General features: G+C 38.6%; 1 protein-coding gene and 1 pseudogene across 2 annotated transcripts; one reads left to right on the top strand and one right to left on the bottom strand.

Annotated features, from left to right (window-relative positions):
* The first annotated feature begins 11,983 nt into the window (after nucleotides 1-11,983).
* Nucleotides 11,984-13,310, top strand: LOC143602316 (uncharacterized). Its single transcript, XM_077079474.1, has 2 exons — nucleotides 11,984-12,096; nucleotides 12,971-13,310. Exons 1-2 carry the CDS (start codon nucleotides 11,984-11,986, stop codon nucleotides 13,308-13,310), a joined length of 453 nt encoding a protein of 150 aa, XP_076935589.1.
* Nucleotides 13,311-16,893: 3,583 nt separating this feature from the next.
* Nucleotides 16,894-21,036, bottom strand: LOC143602317 (sodium/calcium exchanger NCL2-like; annotated as a pseudogene). The gene is made up of 8 exons (XR_013147814.1): nucleotides 20,649-21,036; nucleotides 19,096-19,281; nucleotides 18,827-19,017; nucleotides 18,330-18,581; nucleotides 18,092-18,213; nucleotides 17,780-18,011; nucleotides 17,289-17,539; nucleotides 16,894-17,156 (listed from the first exon to the last, which is right to left on the bottom strand). The product of XR_013147814.1 is annotated as a sodium/calcium exchanger NCL2-like (transcript).
* Nucleotides 21,037-21,448: the final 412 nt, after the last annotated feature.

The following is a 21,448-nucleotide window of genomic DNA, read 5'->3' as shown; positions in this document are numbered from 1 at the left end:
AGCTCCCACTGTATCTGTTATCCTAACCCATGCCAAAACAACCCTCATGAGTCGAATCTCTACTCGTACTTCCCTAGCAAAAACCTTCACCCAATACCAGTACAAAAGACCCCTCAAATGTCAAACCACTTATCACCACTGAATAAGAGTAACTTCACAGTTCTAAACCAACTAATAGGCAAATGGTTATAACAGCAGTCGAGCTTTCAACAGAAAGCAAGCGGTACCAAGGGTTCTATGAACGTACACACGATAAGTTAAAACAAACCCATCCGAATGAGCAGTAGATCACATGACTGTTCATTAACCTTTTTTTTCACTTATGTCATCACCAGCGTACCCACTGGTTCTATTTTCTCCAGGTTTATCCGATGTCAGTACCACATCCAAGTTCCCATGACCAACTACTCAACCACAATCCAAACCGTTGGACATTCCGATCACAACAATCCCGTATTTAGCTATAACAAACAGGAACAGATCGGGAACAGTGAACAAACACAGCAATGGCGTAGACCTGAACTTGACGGTTGTTCTACCGAAAACTATCAAACAAATCCATTTGCTCCTGCACTAACTGATAAATCAAGTAACTAAAAATAAACTGTAAATAGTTACCTTAGAGTGATTTAGACAAATCTGAACCCGAATCCTAAACGGTCTTCACAAAAACCGGTTAAAATAATTATGGTTGATAATAACGCCAAAACCCGAACTTGAAATAATTCCAAAACCCTTACTTGTTAACTCAGTCGAATCCAAGAGCACTTTCACCTAGAACCCAATCGACAATATATTACAAAAATAGAAATATAAACAAACAGGAACCAAGGATTTAATATAGGTACTCCTCCTCGTTTCAACCTTCTAGGTCCCGTCACATTTCAATTAGCAAACACCAACCAGTAATCCAGGCCAACGTTCTGCCACACAGCAATCCCGAAACAATCCGATCCACAAACCCTAATCGATACCCAAAGAATCCAAGAGTTTTTAACCAAACCCTAATTGCCAGCTCCAAAGAGGTGGCACCACTCGATCAAACACAAAAATAAAATAAACCCCTTTTCTTTGTTTCCATCTAAACATATTCAAAACAAAAAAATATGGCTATTTTCTCTTTCACGTCCATCGATGAAAAACCAAAGTATTGTTTCAAAAAGAATAATGCATACGAACCTTTACCTTTTTGTTGAACCACCGACACCACTCCAAAGCACAGACCAAAATTTATGTTTCTTTCTTGAATGGTGCAAAAAACAAAAAAAAGTGACAATATCAAAGGCTCTATCGGCTACAGCTTCCGACTCTAAAACTTAAATCGCAATCCAGACTTGAAACGGGTAAACAACTGTGAATCGTTCTCGTGCAGTTTTGTGTGTTTAATGAGCCAAAGCTCTGATACCACTTGCTAAGAACAAAGCGGCATAGCGGAATAACACACGAACAAGCACATACGATTATACACGTAGTAAACAGAAAATAAAATGATTAACGGTAAACAAACGATAAACACGAAACAAGAATTTTACGTGGCTCGGTCCCAGTGGGGGGACCTACATCCACGGGCTGCAACTAGGTTATTTCATTATAGCGGTGCAAGTATTACAATTACATAGCAGGGTTATTTATAAGATATGAACTAGGATTAATTAACAAGAAACAACAACGGGCCAAGTCCTTGTTCTCCTTGTCACCAATTTGAGCCCAAGCCCAAAACTAGCTCAAAGCCTTCACAAATCCAAAAACTTTTTATGTGTTTGGATTAGCTTATATTCTACAATTTAATAAGCTCTTTTTAAGTGTTTGTGTTAGCTTTTTTTATTTAGCTTATGTTAGGAAAATGACCAAAAGGGGGCATGGTTACATATTATCACATAACTTACATTTTATTTGTATCTACTTTATTTTTATGAGTTATACCATCATTTTTAGATAAATTTATATCGAGAATGACGTAAAATTTCTACAAAAACACATTAATAGTCAATAAACATTCATCTTTTTTTGGTTAGATCTCCTGCAATCATATCTCTAACTGCACTCATATGTAAATCATCTATTCTACGTTGTGTACTCGTGTCTTCATCTATTTCATTAATGTCACTAGACCCTTGACTATTAATACCATTATTTGGAGTGTAAGATTCTTGTTGCGCCTTGTTAAATCCTTCATCACATGTTTCTTTTTTTCTAATATAATTATGAATTGCCATAGATGCTAGCACGATATTCACTTGTGTCTCGTAGGTGTAATTGACATGCATATGTTGTAATATCTCCCATCTAGCCTTCCATACTCCAAAAGTTCGTTCAATGACGTTTCTCAATGATGAATGATGGTAGTTAAATACCTCTTTATCCCCTCTAACTATGAGCACGACTAACAACCGTTTTTCCACCAAAAACGCATGCCTCTTCCACTAACCTATTAAATAGGGACCAAAAACTGTAGATGGATATTTAAATCCACCAACTTGCCTCTTCTCCGAAAATCAACCATTTACCTCTTATTAATTATGCGTCAATAAGTTACTAAATTGTTAGAGTAATAAGTTGCCTCTTATTAATTATCCACCATTTGTCTCTTAGGCCATGGGGTGTACTCCAACGCCCAACATAGATTAGGTGCGGTGTGTCTAATAACCCTATAATATTGACCCACACAACTAAGCTTTAAATATAAAACGAAAATCCTAAAACCACACACAACCGACAAGTGTACCGATCGCAAGTAGTATAGACCTAGGAAGTTCGAGTATCGAACACGTGGACACGTAAGACGCTAACGATCTCTAACCCTAGAAAAGAACTACCTTAGAATGATATTATATTGATTTTTGAATTCTTTTAACTTAACTGAACTAACTAGACTGACTGACAAAACTTACCAAAAATAGAAAACTTAACGACAAACTAACTGTGTTAACTTCGGATGGAGAAAAACGTCTACCTAGGTCTGAATCAAACTGTAGGCCTAACAAGCTAATGGATTGAATGACTTCAAGACACCGGTCCCTAAAGATGACACAACTAAGGATCGCTCGGGCTCACTGGATTACCTCTCGGTCTCACTCAACAAGCCTAAACTACTCAAAATCGACTAAAACGACCAAACCGGGAAACAATTGCTAACGTGTTCTAATGATGGATCACCTCTCGGTCTCACCAACACTCGACCCTAATGGCAATGAATACTACACAACCAAGGATAGAGGAACAAATCAACATAAACTAAAATAGATCAACTAGTCGCTCAAAACACCTAAACCTGACAAGAAACAAACTCGCTCTCGCGCAATCCTAATTCTAGCATGCAAAGGCAATGAGACAACCCTAACTTCTTATCACCTCTTGGTCTCAAAGAAGGTGTTTACCCGCTGTACTTAATCCAAATAATCACACAACAAAACCCTACGGTGGTACCTACCGCAAACAAACCCTATACACAAAGTTTAGAATCAAACAATGCACCGATCAATCAATACAAAACTAATCAACCGACACACGGGGTTTATGCAATGAATCACCGAAATTTCCAGCCACTAAACACAACCTATTTCATGTCTAAATCAAACTTTACAATAACAATATACGTCTATTAATCAAACAATCCATAAAACCTATCAAACACTAACAATAATCATTATTCATAGGTAGAACTAGCAAGTTTAGCCTAGCATATTGTTTGGACAGCAGCTATTGATTAATAAAAACATCATATAAACCATTCCAATCGTCATACCAATCATCCAATGATCAATACTAATCATAAACAATTCAATCTCTCAATCAAGTGCAAAATTAGTTAACAATTAAACAAGAGAATTAAAGTGTTGAAAAATGAAATAAGTGAAAGGATATGGATGAATATGGGGCTGCTCCTTGCTGTCAAAACTGGTGAAAAACGATCACCGACACTTGTTCTTGCTTGTTCTTCCTTCCCTAGCCGCCACAGGATCAAACCCTAAGCCGAAAAAAGTTTTCTTCTTGGTTCCCCTTGCTGCCCTGCTGCGATCGCAGCTGCTGTCCAGCCCTTAGGGTTTTTTTTTTGTTTTATATATTGTAATATAATGTAAGATTTGGGCCTCCATGATGCATACGGGCCGGGCCTTGAGTTGTGTTTTGAAATCCTATGCGTAAAAGGCCCTTAACATGCTCGAAAAGCTCGGTTTCTTCTTCCTTGTAACCTATAACCTACAATTTGAATAAACTTACGTAAAATCTATATAAAACGAGTTAAAACACATAAAATATAATATACTACATAGATAAAAGGTGCGGAAAATACGTGTGTTTTACAACACATCAAGTATCCCCACACTTAAGACTTTTTCGTCCCTGAAAAAGAATACTACACAGGATCATATCCGAGTTCAACCGACAATTCTTGGCTTTATTTATTTATTGTTATTAATATATATATTTTTTTCTTTGTAAAGTATTAGAACAAGTGACCCATTACCCAAACAATTCTTCCAACTTTCACCTAATAAGCTAGATCAGGTCGATTGCCGGTATTGCTGTCCACTTTAAACCCATGCCACTAATACTTACCGAGGCAAATAAGGCGTGACAATTTCATTAATTTGTATGACTAAGTGGAACCCACACCTAAAAGCCCTGCTGCCACTTCACCAATTCCATTATGGTTTTACCGGGCCGAGCCACCCCAACTTGACTTAAACCTATTGCCACATGATTAAAACATTTCGACTCAAATACAAACTATAAACTCTAGCTCTCTTTCAAGTGCATGCAATTACAAATGCATTCTTTTTTTTTTTCTGCCTTTTGGGTTTTTGCAATTTTTTTTTGAATACTCAAAGTACATGGCTTTGCCTGAATAGAAACAAATACAAAAGATAAAACAGGTAATATAAACAGACGATCATGTGACTCGAGGCTTGAGTATGACCCGGCTTTTCATTCCAGTCCTGTCAAGAGCTTAGTTAAACAAACAAAACCCCTAAGATGTTTCCCACTAAAGTCAGGCCATTTAAAAGGTTCAATTAGGTCAACAACCAAACCTCCCTTTCATTCTCAAAGGCTGAGCCGACCCACACACGATTACTGAGTCTAAACCATTCGGTTACCATACATTACGTGCGGGTCTAATGGGCACTATTCTTATTTATTATATATATATATATATATATATATATTTTTTGAAAACACCAAGAATTTATAAAATAACCACTACTCGGTAATAATATAATTTCCTGTTTAACGTAGAGAAAATAAATTTCAAGGGACTATTTTTCAAATTTTCTACAACTAAGTAAAATAAACCCCCTCCCCACACTTAGAACGAAATCGTCCTCGATGAGTACAAGGAAAAGAAATAAAATAAAATAAAAATAAAACAGAAATTAAAAAGATAATATACAAGAATAAAAACAAAGAACGGGTTACTCCCCTGGTTTGTGTGCAGAATCTTCAACAGCTGAGTAGTAAACACGCGACCGTATAGCATTTCATTCGCGGCCGCAACCTCGGGAGAACCTGTTCCAAAACGCCACCATAGCTACCATGCCCATAATATAACCTGCAAAAACTCAAAATCGCTCGCATGTAGCAGCGTACACAACGGAAAACAAAAACATAAAGAAATAAACATATTTTTGTGTTTTTAAACTTATATATATATATATATATATATATATATATATATTTTCAATAATGGAACACCCCTTAAATCGACCTACTCGAATGGAGATTGAGTACGAGCGGTTTTATCTTGGAACATCCTGAAATAGACAAAACAAATAAAACAGATAGCACAAACATATAACAAGAAGAAGTAAAAACTCTACAACTCGGGCAGTCTCCCGAGTGATGCATCCACACGTCTACGTCTCGGAGAACGATTCAAGGTAGAATACCTCGACGTCTGATCAGTCATCGGCTAGCCAATGTAATGCATCAGTCTTTCACCGTTCACCATAAACGTCCCGCCTTTATCCTTTACCTCAACAGTGCCATCCGGGAAAACCTCAGTAGTAATAAACGGACCTGACCAACTGGATCTTAACTTTCCCGGGAATAACTTCAACCGGTAATTATACCATAAGACCATATCCCCACACTTAAACTGCTCAATACCCTCTAACTTACGATCCTGCAATTCCTTCACCTGCTGCTTATAACAATCTGAATGCGTGTACGTATGGTCCCGAAACTCCTCCAACTCAAGAAACTGATGAACACGATGATCTCCGGTAGATAACTCAGAATCAAAGGAAGACGACTCAATGCAAGCATCCGGGGGGTGTTCAGTCAAGGCGACCATCTCAACCTCCGGGGTCTCTCTATCTAGGATATGTGTGTCTGAGGCGGGGCCTCCGCCGGGGTCACTGGAAAACTCCCCCACATGAGTCATGATCGTATCAATGAAGCATAGGGAGTCATCAGTCGATTTGGGATGCTTAGGTGACTGTCGAACGTCAAACGTGACGTTCTCATCCCCGACTCGAAGGATCAGTTTGCCATTGCGAATGTCGATCAACGCATGTGCGGTGGCAAGAAAAGGTCTGCCCAGAATGAGTGGAACATTATCATCCTCATTCATGTCAAGAATAACAAAGTCCACCGGGAAAATGAACTTACCAATATGAATGAGCATGTTCTCAACAATCCGACGCGGATACTTCACGGAACGATCAGCTTGCTGGATACTCATCCTCGTAGGTCTCGGTTCGCCTAAACCCAGCTTACGATACACAGAATATGGCATGAGATTAATACTGGCACCAAGATCAGCCAGCGCATGAATCAACGTATCATCACTCAAGGTGCAGGGAATTGTGAAACTCCCTGGATCGGCCCTCTTCTCTGGTAACTTCCTCTATAAGATAGCAGAACAACTAGCACTCAGAGGGAGGGAAGCTACCTTAGCTAACTTCTCCTTATTCGAAAGAATATCCTTAAGGAACTTCGCGTGTTTAGGCTTCTAAGTGAGTGCCTCAAGGAATGGGATGTTAAGGTAAAGCTGATTTAAAAGGTCAAGGAATTTAGAGTTCTGCTCCTCATCTCTATCTCTACGGACACTCCCGGGGTATGGCAATCGGGGTTTGTAGACTCTCGGTGGCTCGCTCGGTGACCGCTGTCCCTCGGCCTGTGCTGAACTCCCTGGGCTGCTCCTCTGATGCACCTGGGCCGGCGGAGACTCCATCTGAATCTCCTCATCCACCTGCTCCTCTCCATCGACTGCAGGCTCCTCGACAACTCCTTCTTTAGATCTCTGCTGAATCACGGGCTCATATCGTGCCCCTGCACCGCTCCTTGTCGTCACAGCCTTCACGAATCCTCTTGGGTTCTGCTCGGTATTACTCGGTAGCGTACCCTGCGGCCTCTCATTTAATCGACTAGCTATCTCTCCCATCTGCCGCTCAAGATTCTGAATCGATGCTGCCTGATTCCTTATGAACTGCTCATGCCCTCGAAACTTCTCCTGCGTCTCCTTGTGTTGGGAATCCTCACGCGTCATAAGCTGCGACAACATCTGTGTCTGCTGCGCCATCATCTCCTCCAAAGTGGGCTTCTTCTCCCCACTGCTCGTTCCTTCGCCCGCATCCTGAAATAAACTCTAACGCTGCTGAAAACCGGACTGGCTGCCGCTCCTCCAGTTGGAGTTCTGATTGCCTCTCCATCCCGAATTATAAGAATTGGAAGAATTTGGATTTCGGTTTGGATTTCCTATGAAGTCTACGGCCTCCTCTTGCGAACTGACTGGGCACTGAATGGTATCATGCCCACCTCTACAAATCTCGCACAACTTGCTCTTCGTCTGCAAGTCCTTCACCATCATCGCCAACGCCTCGACCTGTGCCGTCAGTGCGGTGGTGGTGTCCACCGAATGCATGCCTCGTGAGATGGAATCGACGGTCTTACCTCCTCTGGCGAGTGGTATCTGGTTTCCACTCATAGCTAACCCGTTAAATAAAGCGATACACTCATCAGGGTCCTTAGTCGTCAACAGATTTCCTCCCGCCGCGGTGTCGAGCATACTCTGCGTCGCGTACGTCACTCCATTATAAAATTTCTCGACGACCGCCCAATCTTGCAAGCCGTGGTTTAGGTACAACGCTAATAGATTCTTAAATCGCTCCCATGTCTCGTAGAAACTCTCTGTGTCCTCCATCTGAAAAGAATGTATGCGATCACAGCTGCTGTCCAGCCCTTAGGGTTTTTTTTTGTTTTATATATTATAATATAATGTAAGATTTGGGCCTCCATTATGCATTCGGGCCGGGCCTTGAGTTATTTCTTGAAATCCTATGCGTAAAAGGCCCTTAACATGCTCGAAAAGCTCGGTTTCTTCTTCCATGTAACCCATAACCTACAATATGAATAAACTTACATAAAACCTATATAAAACGAGTTAAAACACATAAAATATAATATATTACGTAGATAAAAGGTGCGGAAAATACGTGTGTTTTATAACACATCATTAGGATGACATGACACTTTAAATATGCTTTTCACGGGTTAAAATGAACAATACGCATTAATTATGTATTAATTACTAATTGATTTGTTAAAAATTAATAGGAGTGAAATGGAGTTAAATCGATTAAACCATTTCCTTTGAGGGCAAATGGGTAACTTACACCTTTACACAAATAAGCTTCCTTAAATAATCTAAAAAACCATCTTCAACCTAACTTCTTCAAATTAGCTTATATAAGCTTATAAGCATAAGTTAAAAAGCTAAACCAAACACCAAACTAAGCCTATTTTGTAAAAAAAAGCTTAAAAAGCTAAAAGCATGTTAAAAAAAAGCTAGGCCAATTATTCCCTGAACATGAGTAGTTCAATATTCACGTTCAAACTTACGATTTCTCATTGACCTCCACACGGAATGAAGACGAAAATGAGGCTTTCTTTTTTATTTTGCTTATTTCTCTCCCGATTGGATGAACTGATTCTTCTAGGAGATCAATCTCACCTCCTGTGTCATTAAGATTGATATGAAAATGAGCATCCGAATCGAGTTGCGACAATACATAATCATTGGATCCACGAGATGCTATGCCACCTCATGCTTTTCCTTAAAATTTCCCAAGGTTTTTCCAAATTAAATGGGTGGTGGTACTCGTCTTTAATTTTATGACGCGCCTCAATTAGGATGTTTACATCATTTGCGCCACTAGCTCTTGAACCGGTTATTTTGAAGCCGAATGAGAATGGAGTTAAATTGTCAAGTTTTCGGTTCATAGCCGTTCACTTTCCCGATACCATGTCTTTGTTCCGGTATTTTCCTCAGCCCATCATGGTGTGAAATTGTTCACGGACTTGGAGTTTAACCCACACCAAATACCGAACCTGACCCGAGCCCACCCGAATTCTAATTACACAACACCCGAAAGACCTAACCCAAAATAGAGTTTCACCCGCACCAAATACTTAACCGCCCGAGCCCACCAGAATTCCGATTACACAAGATTCAAAAGACCCAACCCGAATGAGAGTTAAACTCAACCCAAGCCCACTTCTTCTTACTCTTACTTAATTCTTATTATCCTCTTTCTTATTACTTGCATTATCGAAATCTTATTCTCACGTCGGAGGCTGATCGCAAGAGACCCCTTCTGAGGTGAGGCTAGATACCAAGAAGCTTTGAGCTGGTGGAGTCCTCTAAACCCAAACTTGCCATTTCCTTGTTTTAGCAACAGACTACAAGCATTGACAATGGAGGTAGTCTTTCTGGCATTCCAATTAAGTAGTTGTTGATAATTCGTTGTAGTAAACCATAGGCCTGCAAGATGGTCAATGTATGGTCTAGAGGTATTGGCACGAATGTGATATTCCTTTCTTATTTGATTCTCTTATCATGTTATTTGCTCAATAGTCTTGTTTAAGTTTAGTTATTGTTTTAGTCATTTTTGGTATTATAGTCATTTTAAGTCCATCAACATTACAGAGTTTCAGTATCATAAGCCGCATCATATCCACGGATAGATGCTTTTTGGATAAAAACGTTTTGTAATTTTAAAACTGAAAGTTTGAAACTATTTTATTTTTCTTTAGGAATATTTGGTTTTAAATAATCCTAACTATACCCTATTGGCAAATAACAGTTCCAACTTTAAACTTGGCTGGTGACGGTCCCAAATAAAGGGATATTTGTATTTAACGGACCGCGACTAACGGATACTAACTCCATTAGTGATTTGCTGACATGGACCTTCTCTAGCCGCATCACACCGGAAACCTGCAACTCGCCTCTATTCTCCCTAATATCTTTACACCGTCTATCTTACTCTTTCCCCTTATTCGAAACCTAACTGACGTGTCACCCTCGTTGTGTCTGGCGAAGTCCGCCCTCGTCAATCATGCACCATTTGAGGTAATTGACACATCATTCGACTCGTTTGATCCCCATAAAAAAAGCCATATGTTTATTTTGTAAATCGTCTAACATTGATTTCGAAAATAAGATTAGGTTTGGTATCTAAGGATTACCATGGAAGAAGATGAAATCTGCGTCATTTTCTAGTTTCTGATGTGGTTTGAAGAGGGAGGGAGAAGATGTAACGATATTAGGTAGAATGGAAGCGAGTTGCAGGTTTCTGGCATGATGCGGCCAGAGAAGAAGGTCTACGTCAGCAAATCACTATCGAAGTTAACATTGTTAGTTTCAGGCCATTAAAAACAAATACCCCTTTAGTTTGAACCGCCACCAGCCAAGTTTAAAGTTGGGACTGCTATTTGCCAATAAGGCATAGTTGGGATTATTTAAAACCAATATTCCGTTTCTTTATTACTTCGCACACGTTAGACAACCATTGGGTATTATGTTTGTTGAACGAAATCTTGTATCCTAGAAAAGTAATAATCAACACATCGTGTCTAGATGGATATAGGTTTGTCGTATTCTCAAGAACTCGGGGTTGTTTCTAACGACTTGATGCGGTTATATTGTGGTAGTCAATTAACTATACATATTGCCAAAAAATCAAGTATTTCATGAGGATCGGACTGAAGGCTAATTACCGAGTTGGGCCAAGTGGGCCGACCCGAGATGTCTTAGCTGGATGGGCTAGGGTTATGGGTGTTATGGTTTGTTAGTTTTTCATATAAATGTATCTTAACCGAGTTAAGGTTTAAGAACAAGAAAACAAGAGATAGTTTGTAATAGGGTTTTTGAGCTATATTTCCCTAATAACAAAGTGAAATCTCTTTAACATTTGTGTGTTTATTGATTATCGTTTAATTCCTTTGAAGACCTTGAATTGGTATCAGAGCCGGTTCAAGGAATCTGAACGATAATCACCAGCCGCCGCCTAGGGTTTCACAGTCGCCGCCACTGATCACTGTTGTGCACTGTCGCTGCTGCCGTCCCACGTTCAACCAGAAACTGAGTTCCTGCTTCTGAACTCACGATTAAACGAGTCAGGCTTGATCGAGTTATTTCAGATCTGAAACTGTTGTTTTGTTTTGATTATACGATCTGTGTTTAATCGAGTGGTGCTCCATCTAAGTACTGGATCCCATTACACCACTTTCTATGTACAGCCGTTGTAAGAAAGATACGAGGGATTCTGTACCACAACCGAAGGGGAAAGAAGCCAGATTTACGTCCGTGCACTGTCCCGTGTTAACTGCTACAAATTACACCGTATGGGCCATGCGAATGAAAATTTTTTTGAAGGTTTATAAAGTGTGGGATACAATTGGGTCGGATTCAGCCGAAGACGAGAAGAATGACTTGGCAATAGCACTTTTGTTTCAGTCAATACCTGAAAATCTGATTATGCAAGTATGTAATCAGGAAACTGCAAAAGATCTGTGGGTTGCAATAAAAAGCCATCATTTGGGGGCTGATCAGGTTAGAGAAACTCGCCTCCAAACCCTAACCACAGAATTCGATAATCTGAAAATGCGTGATTCAGAATCGATTGATGACTTCGCCGAGAAGTTATCAAGTTTGGCCTCAAAATCTGCAACCCTAGGAGAATAGATTGAAGAGACAAAGATGGTAAGGAAGTTTCTAAAGGCACTTCCTCGTTCTAAGTACATTCAAATTGTTGCTTCGTTAGAACAAGTTTTGGATTTGAACAAAACCGGGTTTGAAGATGTCGTAGGAAGGTTGTGATAAAACGTTATACGAACGTTTACGAGCCAGGAATCTAGTCGCAAATCTCGATACGTTAAGTCTCGTGTTCAATACGTTAACATTGATACATTAATGGAGGAATACGTTACAGAGAAAATCCGGTAGCATAACGTTACATGGGATAAATATGGCACAGATCTCTATGCAAACTAACTATGGAAGGCCTATTAATAGGCATGTAGTAACGAATGAGCCTTCTCATTCGTTAACATCACTAACGAATAAGTCATTCCATAGCCCCATTCGCTAAACAACCTTAGCGAATGGTCTATACTTTAACGAATGAGCCTCCATTTGTTACACTGTAGTAACGAATGGGCTCTTACATTAACGAATAGCCTAGTCTTTAACGAATGAGACCTCATTCGCTAAACATGCTTAGCGAATGAGCCTTTATACATTAAGTGTAAAGACTAAACTAGCCCTAGCCTATTCGAACAACTGCGGACACCAAATTCAAGAACTTACAGGTTGAAAGCCTATGAAGAACGAATCAAGGAAGAAGTTATGGAAACACAAGGTAACCTATTATTCTCAAATGGTGAAAGCTCTTATTCAAGATGGGGAGAAAACGGGTCAAGAGGCCGTGGCCGAGGACGAAATAACTGAGGCAGGGGAAGAGGTCGTGGCAACGAGCTGAATCAAACCAAGTTTTGTTCCGAGTCAAAAGGGAAGGAAAAGGTAAAGAAAGACCATTCCAAGGTGGTTTTCTATGGATGTGATCCAATGGGGTTCTTTGCATTGAAATGCCCAGATCGTGTACAAAAGTTACACGAAGCAAACGTGGCAGAAACGGTGGAGGCCGATGCCGCATATGTACATGAGGTAGTGTTTTTGAATGAACAGAATCATAATACCCAAGAAATTTGAAATCGGTCAGGTAGAGAATAATGTGTGGTATTTGGATAACGAGGCAAGCAACCATATGACGGGAAACCGGTCATTCTTTTTAGAATTGAATGAAAGCATAACTGGAAATGTAAGATTTGGTGATGGGCTGTGCGTGAAAATCGAGGGTCGAGGCTCGATTATTTTTCAAGGAAAATCCGGTGAGCAAAATTTGCTAACGGAAACGTACTATGTACCTAGGCTTAAAACCAATATTATAAGCCTAGGTCAAGCTACCGAGTCCGGTTGTGATGTGAGAATGAAAGATGAATTCTTGACTATGTATGATGGGGGTTGAAGGTTGCTAATGAAGGTAACGAGATCACTGAATCGGTTATACAAGATACGTTTAAACGTGGGTACACCAGTTTGTTTACTAGCCAAGATTGGTGATGATGCTTGGCGTTGGCATGCAAGGCTTGGGCATATTAGTTTCGATACGATGAATTCGATGGCTAAAAATGAGATGGTTCATGGTTTACCACGGGTCGAGCACGAGAATGAGATGTGCGAGTCATGTTTGGTGGGCAAACACACACGGAAGTCTTTTACGTCGACCACGATGTTTCGGGCTAAACGAGTTCTCGAGCTTGTTCATGGGGACTTGTGTGGTCCGATTACCCCCTCCACCATATCAGGTAATAAATACATTTTTGTATTAATTGATGATTTTTCACGGTATATGTGGTCTATTTTGTTGAAAGAAAAAAGCGAGGCATTCGAGAAATTCAAGAAGTTCAAAGCCTTGGTCGAGAAAGAAACTAAAGCGACCATTAAAACACTCCGAACCGATCGGGGAGGAGAATTCACATCAAGTGAATTTAATGGGTTTTAGAAAATGGAATTTCATGAAACTTAACGGCCTCGTATACGCCTCAACAAAACGGCGTTGTAGAACGCCGAAACTGTACTCTTTTGGAGATGACAAGGAGTATCTTGAAGGCCATGAAGGTACCAAATTATTTATGGGGAGAAGCGGTTAGACACTCCACGTACTTAATTAATCGAGTGTCAACAAGATCGTTAAAGAACCGCAAACCGTATGAAATCTTCAAGGGGAAGAAGCCCACTGTTGAACATTTAAGAGTGTTCGGTTGTCTTGCATATGCTAAGGTTGAAAAACCTCACTTGAAGAAGCTTGATGACCGATTGAGACCTCTTATGAATCTTGGAACAGAGTCGGGTTCTAAGGCGTACTGGCTTTATAATCCGAAAACCTGAAGAATTATCGTTAGCCGAGACGTGGTGTTTAATGAAAAGGTTGGGTGGAATTGGGAAGAACCGAGCGGAGATGAAGATGGCGAATCTGGTATGGTTAAGTTTGTTTGGGGTAGTTCGATAGATGTTGGAACCGGGCCTGTTATAATCGGCCCAATGCTGACTGATAGCTCCAATTTTGACTCAAACGAGTCACACGACAACAGCTACAGTGACTCCGAATCAGGCCCGCACGATGGTACACAAACGGGCCCAAACAGCCCAAATAGTGCAGGCCCAAACAACCAAACAGTGTTGTTTCTGGCAGGAATACTTCAGCACGTTCAACAGTCCAAAACGGACCTATTTTACCAACCCAACAAGCCCGAAACAGTCATACCAGAACTGAGAAGATCAGTGCGTGTTTCGGTTCCACCACAGTACCTTGATGACTATGTTTTACAAGCTGATATTGATTGTGAACAGTTACTTTTAGCAATAAACGAAGAACCAAATTGTTATCAAGAAGCTAAAGTTTCAAAAGAGTGGGTTAAAGTGATAAAGGCCGAGATAGAATCCATCCACAAAAATAATACTTGGACCCTAATCGAGAAACCGAATGGGATAAAACCCATAGGTTTAAAATGGGTTTTCAAGGTGAAGAAGAATGCCGATGGAACTATTACTAAATACAAAGCACGGTTAGTTGCAAAGGGGTATGCGCAACAAGCCGGGATCGACTTTGAAGAACTTTTTGCTCCAGTCACATGAATCAAGACTATTCGATCATTAATTGCATTGGCCACATCGAATGGGTGGGAGATTCATCATCTTGATGTAAAAACAGCGTTTTTACACGGTGAGTTAAAGGAAACCGTTTATGTAGCTCAACCGGTGGGACTCGAGAAGAGGGGTGAAGAACACAAGGTATATAAACTGTCAAAAGCTTTGTACGGCTTAAGGCAAGCACCACGGGCTTGGAACTGTAAACTCGATCAGATTTGAAAAATATGAAGTTTTTTCGGTGCATGAAAGAATAGTTGGTGTATCGAAAGGTTGAGGGAAAGCATCATCTGATTGTGGCAGTTTATGTTAACGATCTATTTGTAACCGGGACAAGCCGTTGTATTATAACTGACTTCAAACAAGGTATGTCGACCAAGTTTGAGATGTCGGATCTCGGGAAGTTAACGTATTATCTCGGTATTGAAGTCTCACAAAGCAATAACGGGATACAACTTAATCAAGAAGGGTACGCACATAAAATTCTATGGATCATGGCTTACGTTACGGTTATGTAAAGTCGAAAACGAAGTGGAGATTGATGCGACGGGATACCAGAAGATTGTCGGGTGTTTGAGATACCTATTGCATACGCGACCTGACTTGTCATATTTGGTCGTGGTTGTTAGTCGCTACATGAAAAGTCCGAGAGAGTCACATGGTTTGGCGATTAATCACATTTTGAGGTATTTGAAGAAAACTTTAAGTTTTAGGTTAAAGTTTGAACGAAACGGGTCAAAGAAATTGGTTGGTTATAGTGATAGTAGTCACAATGTGGATGAGGATGACGGAAAGAGTACAACCGGGCATGTTTTCTACTTCGGCTCGACTCCTGCCACGTGGTGTTCACAAAAACAAGCAATCGTGGCACTTTCTTCGTGTGAAGCTGAATATATTGCAGCTTCTGTAGCCGTGTGTCAGGCAGTTTGGCTCCGAGAATTATTGGGTGAAATAACCGGTGACCTGCTACAAAAGATTAAGTTGAAGATTGACAACACCTCTGCGATTGCCCTCGTGAAGAATCCCATGTTTCATGGTCGGACGAAACACATCAAATCTCGATATCACTTCATTCGAGAATGTGTTGAAGCAGATGAAGTTGAAGTTGAGCATGTAAGTGGAAAGGAGCAAAAGGCGGATATTTTAACAAAGGCACTCGCAAGATTCAAGTTTCAAAGGATGCGTGAGTTACTACATGCTAAAGACCTCCTGAAATCCAACTCAGAAATTAGGGGGGGTGAATGAAGGTTAATTACCGAGTTGGGCCAAGTGGGCCGGCCCGAGATGTCTTAGCTGGATGGGCTAGGGTTATGGGTGTTATGGTTTGTTAGTCTTTTATATAAATGTATTTTAACCGAGTTAGGGTTTAAGAACAAGAAAACAAGAGATAGTTTGTAATAGGGTTTTTGAGCTATATTTCCCTCATAACAAAGTGAAATCTCTTTCACGCTTGTGTGTTTATTGATTATTGTTTAATTCCTTTGAAGACCTTGACGGACAAGGTTGCGTAGTGGGTACTCAAATAGACCATCCATCCATCTATTCAGTCAATTCACATAACGACAAACTTTCAACTTTTAGACATCTTTTTTAAACCTTTTCTTAAAGAACTCACATAGATTTTATTTGCAACAAGTTTGGCATGATTGATATCAATGCTCCAACATGAGGAGGATTATTAATTGTAGTCTGTGTTTATTAGTTTGTGGTCCATGGGAGACACACATACGCAGAATTCGAGCTTGAAATTGAAGTGAAAAACATAACTTGCCAGCCAACTCAAATATAAAAATGGAATTATGTAAAGTCGTACAAGAATAGGGTTATGATCGTCTAGGTGCAATGCCTAACCTAAACCAATTCTCAAACTCATCGAATAGGCTAAAAATGGTGTAAGCAAGTTCTACATCCAGTTTCAAGTAAATTGAAAAGCATCATTGACTAAGTAAACAAATACCATAGATAGCGGATATAGAGGAAAAGCGATGAGCAAAGTCCAGTTGGGAAACTTGGATCTCAAACTTGCGAGAAGTCCCATTATTATGCAAACGATGACCACAACTAGAACTTCTGCTGAAAAATGCCATGTGAACCCGCGGAAATATATGACTGAGACAAGAACAAAAAATCCCAGAATGTTGTTCAGGAAAACCTTGTGGTATATCTGCATTTTCAAAAAATTGAGCATGTAAAGGAAACCGACAAGGCTATGTACAACTAAGTCATTCTTCACATGTAAACATGGGTCAAACCACTTGTGATAGATAGTTAAATCACAGTCAAGAGAGGGACAAACCTCAGAGAAAGTTAATGAAGTTGTTTTATGTCTCTTCTGATTTGCAGCTCTAATGGCTGCAATTGCTGTTCTAGCATTTGTAGCCAATGGGACTAAGATAAATGACACATAAAATGGCTCTATCTTTACCGATTCTGAAAATTGTTTAACACTCTCCACCAGGGCTCAGCCAAGACTATTAGCATAAAGATCCCAACTATCAGTAGTATTATTGCCTTCAGCATTTCGTCTGCCTTGTAGCTGTTTGTTTTCTGAACAAAATCATTAATACAGTATTAGAGGTAGCAAAGGGTTGAGTAGCGGGTCAAAAAAATTAATACAAAATCGCTTGATTAGTTTACTGTTTCCTTTTAGATTAATTTTTGTTTGACTTGCTAGAGATATGAGTAAGACAACCCAAATCCACCCTCATATATCATCTACTAATTTAGAATGTAGCAGGTTGTTTTTTTATTTTTTATTATTTTTTTTATATCATTTATGTTTCTTACTTGGTTATTATCCTTCAACAACGAGTTACATGAAACGAGCAATTTTCCAACTCCGGATCTGAATTCGGCTTTATCTATATTTCCATTTCGATCAATGTCTAAATGTCTCATCATGATCTTAGCTATATCTTCATCTACCCGTATCTTCTCATTGTTGACTTTCAAGATGAAGTTTTTTAGTTCTGTTCCTGTAATAGATTTATCATTGTCGGTATCTATGCGTTCAAAGAATCTGAAAAGTTTTAATTCATAGTTAGATCACCATTGACAAAGAAGTACTGGCCCGTTAAAAAGGATATGAATCACAATTACCTATCTATGGCAGATTCGTCTGGTTTTCCATCTTTAAGCAGTGTCTCTATGGACACATGTTCTATCATACGCCACATTTGGTCCGTCAATGTGTACTTTTCTTGTAGCAAAAGTTCCACAACCTGAAATATACAACCTAAACTAGATGAAAATTCACAGATTGCTCATACCTCAAAGCAGTGTTCCTTTAAAGCTGATCACTATGCAGGCTGATACAAGTTAACCGTGTGACACTGACCTGATTAGATTTATGCGATGAAAATGAATCGGTATTCATTAATTCTCTCGTGCCATGTACCCATTCCTCAATCATTTCAACTTTTTCTTTGTTAGCCACTAGATTTTCCAACCTCTTCTCCATTTTTTTCTGTCTAATCATCGAACTGTCCAGCATAAGATCTTGCACATCATAAAACGGTACATGCATTTCGACTTTTTGTTCGGCTTCTGCATACTCCAGTCTCCTATTCCATATCCGTGGTTCATAAATCTGCAAGAGAGTTCACAAAATGGAGGCTAATCACATTACAACTCCAATGATCCAATTGTTGATTGGGCCTTGTAATAAGTAAGGTTTTTCCAAAATATTGTTTCTTACATTCTTGTATTGTATTTCACCACACATTTAATTTTAATAAATTATTACTTTTAGAACTATAAAAAATATTTCTAATATACTAGGTTAAAGACACTTCTAGCTATAGCAAGTTCTTTGTAAATGAAACAGATGTTTACCTGATAGATGAAGTATGAGATAAAACAAATTACCGAAGCCAATAGTGACACAAGTAAAACGATTCTGTATTCTTGACTAGAATATGATAAACCAAGCACACTCGGCAATAGGATGATTACAAATGGTATAAGTGAGAAAAACATAATTTTGGCATCAACACTGGTTTCTACATCTGTGAAGACACCAGAACCTATAAAAATGTACAAATATTTAGGCTAATACAAATAATAACGATTATATACTGTTGGGATAGATGAAAAATGCAAACCAGTTAATAGTTGCCTCGCTCGATTCTTTTGTTTTAAATCAGGTTGAACATAGAATTCTTTTCTGCCGCAGATGAAACATGCTCCCCAGAGAAGTGTGAGAAGTAATATTGACGATCCAGCTAACAATCCAGCACCTGTTAGAACGTAGTCTTGAGCTTTTTCTTTAGTACTCGACAGTCCGGTTACTAAATTCCAAACAACCAATGATGGAAACGTTAGAAAATAGTTCATCAGTTTGAAACAGTAAAAATATAATTAATCTTAATAATATGGTTTAGTTTACTGTCTTTGGACCGTTTTCAATTATGGAGTTTTCTGGCTGAACCAGTGAACAACGAAGCTCGGTTGAACCCGAAAGCTAAGCAAAAGTCAGTTGTGAAAATGTTAATAAAATGTACTGGGTAAATGGGTTTAGAACCCGGGAACCACCAAGGAGCACTCAATCAAACTATTTATGTATGCCTATAAAATGATTATTAAATATGCATATTACTTTCCGAAGGTATCGTTAGAAAATTGCCAAACTTTATATTCAATATTTTCTCTTTTAGCCTTAAAGAATTAAACACTCTAATACCATATTATCAATCATTTGAAACAAATGTGGTGTTTTACAATCTTGTGTTAAGTCATTAAGAGGCTAAATTGATTAAGATTAAAAAAGGAGCCTCTAAATCATTCAGAATATATCTTTAAAACTTAACTATTAAAAGGCTTCATAACCATTAAGAGATGTTCTTTTAATGAACCAAAAACACTCTAACTCTAACCGATTGTAAGATAGTCTGTTAGTAGAATTATTAAAGACAACCAAACAGCCCTAATAACTAAATCACCCACAAATATTAGTATTTCAAGATTAAAACAACATTACTGTTTTCAAATATTTGAATAATTATTAAATAATAATAGAATATTTATAAAAAAAATTCCGATTTTTATTTTTTTAACCAATTGTGGTGTTCTTCTGTTATTGAATCCGGTCGATCGATCTGACCAGTAAACCAGTATGACGCCCGGTTCGATGTTCGATCCATTAAGAAAGAATTGCCTACTACAACTTGATTAAAATAAGTTTACAAAAATACATCACCATTATCTACCTATACTATTAAAACAAAACCATTCTTTCACATGTCATTCAACTATAATAGCTAACTAGGATGCCAATAATACTATTATCATTTATAACATTACTAACAAAGTTACAAATATAACTTTAAATGTTGTTTTAAATGAGTTTTTTTTTATATTTATGAATTCTAAAATTTTATTTATTATTATTATTTATATTTTATAAATCCATAAGGTATGCTATTATGTATATATTATTAAATTTAACTTTTTTATCCCATATTTTTAACCATTCGTATATTACACGGGCTATATCATAGTACTTAATAATTTAATAATTGATAATGGGAGCTCGGATTAGTTTGTACCATAGTACAAGGTCTTTAATTATACTTTGCACCAAACTTAGTAGAATATATAAGTTAAATAGTTAAATTAGTGGATGGTTGATATGGAGAACATAAAAGAAAGAACTTACCAAGAAGTATCAAAGAATCTGGAAGGGCGTCAAGAAGCTGAGTAAAACTTGTAACACAAAAGTTTTTGCCAAGGACTCGGAATATTCGCCCATCACCACCGGCATAGGATTCCCCATGATATAACAGGTACTCGTAAATCACAATCAGGAAGATATGGCTTGGAATATTGGTTGAACATGGCAAGAAACCATACATTAACTTACATTCCTCTTCAGAAGAATCCGTTCCTTTGAGACGTAGGAAGGATTCATCTACTCGACCATCACTCACACCATCCGACACCAACTCCGTGGCATCATACTGCAAAAGACGACATTCTGTTATCCCTACTAAAAGGAAATGAATAATAGCGGAGTAAAATGCAATTTTCGCAAATAATTTTCCCATTTTCAAAAATTGTAGTTGGGTTGAATGAAACGGTGTATAGATATTGTGCAATATATATATAGAGCCATTGAGGAATCTTGGTAGTTATATATGAGAGGAAGAAAGAAAATATTTACTATTTCTTATGGTCTTTGGAAGTCTTGGTCTTTTTCAATTCAAATATTATATAAAGTCATCCTTGTAGTACATTGATGACTTATAATTTGTATGGTTTCTAACGTACGATCTAAGTGCATGTTCGCGTGATTAAAGGGGACAGATATAAACGAAATTAAAGTATATGTAAGTGCACATCAAGAAATAGTTGTCTAAGATTTTAGTGGTGTGAACCATATATATAGGGTTGTTACGATTTTAGGAAACCTAGATGATTTTAGACCCATTGGGGAATCTTGGTTGTTACGAGAGGGAG

Source organism: Bidens hawaiensis, unplaced genomic scaffold (genome assembly GCF_021521415.1).
Source record: "Bidens hawaiensis isolate Kalapana, Puna unplaced genomic scaffold, B.hawaiensis_p1.1 tig00058382_1, whole genome shotgun sequence".
Taxonomy (NCBI): domain Eukaryota; kingdom Viridiplantae; phylum Streptophyta; class Magnoliopsida; order Asterales; family Asteraceae; genus Bidens; species Bidens hawaiensis.
The sequence above is the reverse complement of the archived record's forward strand: the minus strand, read 5'-3'. Positions and strand labels throughout refer to the sequence as shown.